At 46.1% G+C, this 7,090-nt stretch overlaps 1 protein-coding gene across 1 annotated transcript in view; it reads left to right on the top strand.

Moving 5' to 3' along the window:
- Positions 1 to 3,653, top strand: part of TTC28 (tetratricopeptide repeat domain 28) — a gene marked incomplete at its 5' end in the record, with an annotated part of 309,931 nt that extends 306,278 nt beyond the window's left edge. The window contains one exon of the mRNA XM_017498029.2: positions 274 to 3,653. Coding sequence (XP_017353518.2) covers positions 274 to 1,898 — 1,625 coding nt within the window. The remainder of the gene's footprint in view (positions 1 to 273) is intronic.
- Positions 3,654 to 7,090: the final 3,437 nt, after the last annotated feature.

The raw sequence follows: 7,090 nt of genomic DNA on the forward strand, positions 1-7,090 counted from the left end.
GAGCAGAGTAGACATGGGCCGTGGTGGTGGCAGTCCAGGGTGTGTGTGGCTGTGAACTCTCCTAGAGTGACTTTTGTACCTATGTTAGATTTACTTTTTCTAACAGGACCATATTTTTGAGGATTGTAAGATTAATTCAAGTAGTGTATATGAGTAGTTCTTGTATAATTCTTTGCTAGCTTCTATGCATATAAGGATGTTGTAATTTTGAGAGAAAAATCAAAGTGATCCAGAATTCTAACTGCCCTTTGGGCCCTTGTGTTTTGTGCTTAGATTCCACTGAGCTACCCAAGCGCCTTAGCCTCGACAGCTCCTCCTCCCTGGAGTCTCTGGCTTCTGCTCAGTCTGTTTCCAACGCCCTACCCTTGGGCTACCAGCACCCCCCCTTCTCTCCCACTGGTGCAGACAGCATTGCCTCAGACGCCATCTCTGTGTACAGTCTGAGCTCCATTGCCTCCTCCATGAGCTTTGTCTCCAAACCTGAGGGTGGATCAGAGGGTGGAGGCCCGGGAAGGCAGGACCATGACCGGTCCAAGAACGCTTACCTGCAGAGATCCACCCTGCCTCGCAGCCAGCTGCCTCCCCAGACCCGCCCTGCAGGCAACAAAGATGAGGAAGAATATGAAGGGTTTTCCATCATCAGTAACGAGCCCTTGGCAACCTACCAAGAAAACCAAGAGACACGCTTCTCACCAGACCACAAACACCCCCGAGCTGGGGCAGCCGGAGGTGTGAGAGTCTCCGTGAGCTCCAAAGGGAGCATCAGCACTCCAAATTCTCCAGTGAAAATGACTCTGATTCCCAGCCCCAACTCACCCTTCCAAAAGGTGGGAAAACTAGCAAGTTCAGATACAGGAGAATCAGACCAGTCCAGCACAGAAACGGACAGTACCGTGAAATCCCAAGAAGAAAGCAACCCAAAACTTGATCCACAAGAGTTAGCCCAGAAAATTCTAGAGGAGACACAGAGTCATCTCATTGCGGTGGAGCGTCTTCAGAGGAGTGGCGGCCAGGTGAGCAAGAGTAATAACCCTGAAGACGGCGTTCAGGCGCCCAGCAGCGCCGCTGTCTTCAGAGCGTCAGAAACCAGCGCGTTCAGTAGGCCCGTTCTCTCCCATCAGAAGAGTCAGCCATCACCTGTCACGGTTAAACCAAAGCCCCCAGCGCGGAGCTCCTCCCTGCCCAAGGTGAGTTCCGGATATAGCAGCCCCACCACCTCGGAGACGTCCATCAAAGACAGCCCGAGCCAGCACAGTGGCCGGCCATCGCCGGGCTCCGACTCGCAGACGTCCCAGCTGGACCAGCCTCTCTTTAAACTGAAGTACCCCAGCTCTCCTTACAGCGCTCATATTTCCAAATCGCCAAGGAACATGTCCCCAAGCTCTGGCCACCAGTCTCCTGCCGGCAGTGCACCCTCCCCAGCTCTCTCCTATTCCTCAGCTGGATCCGCTCGCTCCAGTCCGGCGGACGCTCCCGACATTGACAAGCTGAAAATGGCAGCCATTGATGAAAAGGTGCAGGCTGTCCATAACCTGAAGATGTTCTGGCAGAGCACACCCCAGCACTCCACGGGGCCACTGAAGACCCTCCGGGGGGCCCCTGGCACCATGACTTCCAAAAGAGATGTCCTCAGTCTGTTGAATTTGTCACCACGGCACAACAAGGAGGAGGGGGTGGATAAGCTTGAACTGAAGGAACTGTCCCTGCAGCAGCATGACGGAGCTCCACCGAAAGCCCCTCCCAATGGACACTGGCGCACTGAGACCACCGCGCTGGGCGAGCTGCCGTTGCCCGCTGGCCCTCCTGCCACGGCCCCCATGCGCCCTTTGAGACTTCCTTCTGGAAATGGCTACAAGTTCCTGTCCCCAGGAAGATTTTTCCCTTCTTCCAAATGCTAAAGCATCTTTTATACGCACTGACTCTGAGCAGCCCGCAGACGGGGCCTGGCATTTGCTGCAGCCGTTCCCTGTCTGAGTGCAGCCCCCCCGCAGCCACCAGCACCTTCACGAAGCTGTGCTCTCCGGGCAAGAGGCACTACCACGTCCAAAGGCTGCCACACGCACTGGTGGCTTTTCTGGGCCTCTGGACCACATTCACCAAAAGCCGGGACTTCTGTGGGGCTGGTCCAAGAGGCTGGTGGAATTTCCTCCACGCTTCACCAAATGTTTGTCTACCTTCGAACTCCCTGCTTCTCATCTGTGATATGATTCTTCACCAGTATTTTGTACAAAAATGGTCTTGGTTCTTGGGTGGGGAGAGGAAAGGGAGCACATATTTTGCTAGGAGGTATATACCTTTTATACACAGAAATACAAATAGAGCTTTTTCTAAGGCTTTCAGGTGCTGGTTGGGGGTGGGAGGTATGAAATTTCTCTAAGTTGAATTCTACAGGAAAGTGTTATATTAGCCAAAAACAGAATAATGGTTTTTAAAATGCCAATGATTTGTAATTAAGTTGTAGCAATTTTGGTCTCATGATAGTGTAATATCTCAGCAACAATGCAATAATTCACATTGAAACAGCGCTTCCATTCTGAACTCTGCTCTGTAAATGTCCGTTGGGTCTCGCTGTCAACCAAACGTGAATTTTCATAAAAAAAATTATGTGACTCTTATCCAGGCATTTTAGAACTATGCAATTGTGATTTAAAATGCAACTTTGTGCTTTTAAAACATTACTGACCTTTTTTGTACATGGATAAACAACTTGGTTTTATTATCAATAGTACTTTGCATTTATAGCTATTATTTTTAAAAGCTCAAAAAGTTTTTTAAAATGTCAAATTTTGAATAGTCATCAGTAAGTAATTGTCAAGTTTGGAAGGAAAGGTTGAAATGATTCAGTTTCCTTATAAGCAAAAAGAGAAAAAAGAAAAAAAAATCCATGGTTAACTTAGATTTAACCAGAATCCTGCCTTCCAGCTCCTATTCCCTTTTATTAGCTGCTGAATTTTACTCTCCCAACTCCAGGTCCCTGAGATGTCTTCTGTCTAAATCCATTGCCAGGTCCCCGCAACCCCAGCACCTGCCTCTGTGAGCTGCCCCTAGCCCCTTGCCTTGGCCCTGGCCAGCCTCCTGCGCTCCTGCTGTCTGAGGAACCGGCCCCTCCCAGACAGCTGAAGCTGCGGGTCCACATCCTAAGTAGCAGGACCTTTTGCTGGGATGTATGCCTGGATTTACGGCCAACTGAGGAGAGAGAGAGATGTACCTTAGAAAGTGAAGGTGGACTTTTCCTACAGCTCTGACAGTAACTTAGATTGTTGCCAGCTTGAGGCAGGACAAGGGACTCACCTAGTTAGGGGTAACCATTAATTTATTTTAATAAAGGAGATGCTCAAAGTCCTATTAGTACTGAGTTTAGCTGGAGAACTGAGATAAGGATCTTTGAGGTAATTCTAAAATTCAAATCCTACCTGCCTCACTGTGGGGTTCATAGTGAAGGTGGTCAGCCACTGGGCCTGGCAGGGGTGCTGACCTCAGGATCCCCAGGTGGGGGTTTTACCCTTGGGTGGGATCTCAGCTTCTGAGCATACACTGACAGTTTCACCTGTTCCGCAGTGTACTTCTCTGAAAAGAAGAAAGGATAATATTTATCCAATCTGTGTTCTTCTCCTGTGCTCCATCCGAGGGATTTTTAATTTAACCAACAGCCATGTTGACAAAAGCCAACAAAAAGCATGTCACATTCTAGCCCTGATCCCAACACTTTGAAAGCAAAGTACTTTATAAAGAAGCCAGAGATTATGCGGGTTTCTTTACATTAGTAAGGGAAAGAATGGTAATAAAAGTACCAGTGTAGCAAGTGAAGACCAAATTTATAGCACTGTGCATTAGAGAGCAAAATCAGGTTCCTAACAATGAAAAGTAAACCTCAAGTTTCTAAATCCATATGCAGATGGTTAGGCTGTCCCTCTCTTAGCAAATCTCTCACGGTCTCTTTCCCAAGTGCCAAGGATCCCTGGAGTAAAGCTCTGGGGTCTGTGCTCTCCTTCCGTGAGGGGAAGGGTACAGCCCTATTTGCCCCCCTCTAGCAAACACCCCCACCACCCTACTGCTGCCTGTGGTTATCAAGCCAGCTAGGAGGACTCATGGACCCTAACCTGGTTTTAGTCCCATGTACACTGTTATTTTAGGTTTCGTATTGAAGAGCTAAATGGTTTACGTGATTTTATTCTGTCTTAGGTGTAAGTTTCAAGGAGGGGAAAGCAAACGTGATAAAATGATAGACCAGTTTAGAGATCACTAGAGTCACCACCGCTTTATGTCACTGTCAGTCTTGGTGTTCCTATGATTATAATGGATGTAAAAATCATAAACTCAAAGTGAATGTTTCAGGCTACACTGAAAAAAGGATGCACTTAGAATGAAGGGAAACAGTATAATTCATCAAGATTTCTTCATGTAGCTCAGCAACTATGACCCACAGGCCAACTCAGGTCAGTGGTCTAGTTTTTCACAGCCATGAGCTAAGTTAACTTTTTAAAGGGTTATATAAGTACTTAGATAATATTCTTGATTTTGCCTTTGGCCCACACAGCATAAAACATTTAATACCTGGCCTTTTTTTTTTTTTTTTCCCGAGATGGAGTCTTACTCTGCCACCCAGGCTGGAGTGCAATGGTGCGATCTTGGCTCACTGCAACCTCTGCCTCCTGGGTTCAAGCGATTCTCCTGCCTCAGCTTCCCCAGTAGCTGGGATTACAGGCGCCCACTACCATGCCCAGCTAATTTTTGTATTTTTAGTAGAGATGGGGTTTCACCACATTGGCCAGGCTGGTCTCGAACTCCAACCTCAGATGATCCGCCCGTCTCATTGCACCCAGCCAATACCTGGCCTTTAAAGAAGTCTGCTGACTCCTGGTATAGATGACAGAAAATGGATTAGCATTTTGTTTCTCCAGTCTAGGAGGAGCAGTCAGGTAGTGGATAGACTGACTGGCATCCGGGGAGCCCAGGGTATGTGAGGGCCATGTGGATGGAAGCTAATGCCTCCTGCATAGCCCTTGGCTCTCTGTCCCATTTGGGAGGAGTCCATGGATGTGGGTAATATTTATAAAACAATGTTTTGCTTGCCATTTGTAGAAAGCATTGCATATATTTCCTTTTAGCTCAGGAAACTGGCATGTCCCACCCTCTGCTACTCCATCAGATGTAAATACAATGACAATAAGCAGTACAACTCCCCTCTCTTAGAAAACTCAGCAGGACCACAGAGCAAGGGAGTCAAAGCTTTCTTAATTCTCTCCAGTAAATGACTCAACTAATCTGATGATTTCTTAATTAAGTCAAAATACCAAGAGAAAATTTGCTACTAAAACTTACATTTTGATCCACACTGATGTGCAGCACAAAATGAAAAATAGTTTTCACCTCCATCCTATTGTTTTAAATTCACGGTCCACACTGAGACTTGCTGGGTTTTAGCTGGAGATGAATGCGCCACCCACGCTGTCCTGATCCTGCCGTCTCCACCCCAGTGGCTCTCCAGTACGTGACCGTTGCAGACCGTTGCAGCAAGTTCCTGGCCCCTGTTGATCCCGCCACCTCCCAGCCACACACACTTGCAGACCCACAAGAAGAACTGTAGCCTTGATCGTTTCAGTTCAGGTTGGAAAAATGCCATGCAATAATTTGGTTTGCTTTCAGTAAGCAGGCAACAAGTGGAAACTGTCTAATTTTCCTCACCTGTTCTGCTGTTCTATCTAAATGAGTGTAACTGTGGTTTGTGAACTGGGTCCTTGTTTGTGCCAGATCCTTCAAAGTTGTTCCTTATCAGGACACCCGTGGCCCCTCCCCTCTTCAGACACCTTCCCCACTGGCATTCACGTTCCTTATATGCAGTGTTAGCCATCTTTGGCCTACGTGGACTTTTTTTGTAAATTACACAGTTTCCAGACAACATTAAACTTTTTATATTATGAAATTTACCATGTAAAAAGAACTTCATATTTTTATTGAGATTGCTAAGGCACTTGGCCTTCCTCCTTTGTGATTTCAGTGTCTATTAAAGCATGAGTTCCCTCGGTTTTAACTGCTGTATCTGGATCACTTTTTATACACTTTCCACACTGTCTGGGTTTCTCTGCAGTATACGGAGCGGCCGTGTGTCATTACTGAGCACGTATCTCTGTAGTTTATCCCCGTCTCTCCACAGCCTCACATCCCCCAGGCAGAGCACGACTGCGCCCGGCAGAGCTGTCCCACATGTGTCGGGTCTGGGGGCACTGTTGGTGGGGGGTGATTTAGACGCTACTCATGATTGGAGGGCCAGAAAGTTCTACAGTTGAATACGTATTTAGACAAACACAGAGTCCATCACCACCAGCTCCCTACATCATCAAAAGAAACTTCCAAGGAAGTTCAGAAAGAAGGACGACACTTCTATATGCAAAAATGGCAACAGTGTGAGAAGCATGAAGGAATAGTGAAGAACTGGGTAAATGCGAATACATCAACACAAATCTTGCCTTTGGATAACAGTAAAAATACTAGCCAAATGTAAAACAAGGGAGTTAAAGTGCTATAAGTTTGTGAAAAAATTGGAGATTATTTTTAGAGTAAGTTACCTATGTGTAGTCACACACACAGAAATGGAAGTAGAGGGTTATACTTCCAAACTAGTTAGCAGACGAGAAACAGATTAACTCTGGAAATCCCTGGTTGATGTAAAGGAATAGAAAAGGGAAGGAACAACAAAAACCATCTAAAAGGACAACTATATGATGAAATAATTTAATTGTACATTTCCAAATAACTAAAAGTATAACTGGATTGTTTGTAACACAAAGGATAAATGCATGAGGGGATGATACCCCATTCTAATAATGATGTCATTATTATGCATTGCATGCCTATATCAAAACATCTCACATACCCCATAAATATATACATCTATGTTCCTATAAAAATTAATAAGACAAAAGAAAAATATCAGTAATCATTATAAATGTAAGTGAACTAAATAATTAAGCAGCAGACTGACAGATGATGGCAATAAGCCACATGCTCTTTAAAAACCTATATGTAGGCCGGGCGCGGTGGCTCAAGCCTGTAACCCCAGCAATTTGGGAGGCCGAGGCGGGTGGATCAC

Source organism: Cebus imitator, unplaced genomic scaffold, assembly GCF_001604975.1.
Source record: "Cebus imitator isolate Cc_AM_T3 unplaced genomic scaffold, Cebus_imitator-1.0 Scaffold237, whole genome shotgun sequence".
NCBI lineage: Eukaryota > Metazoa > Chordata > Mammalia > Primates > Cebidae > Cebus > Cebus imitator.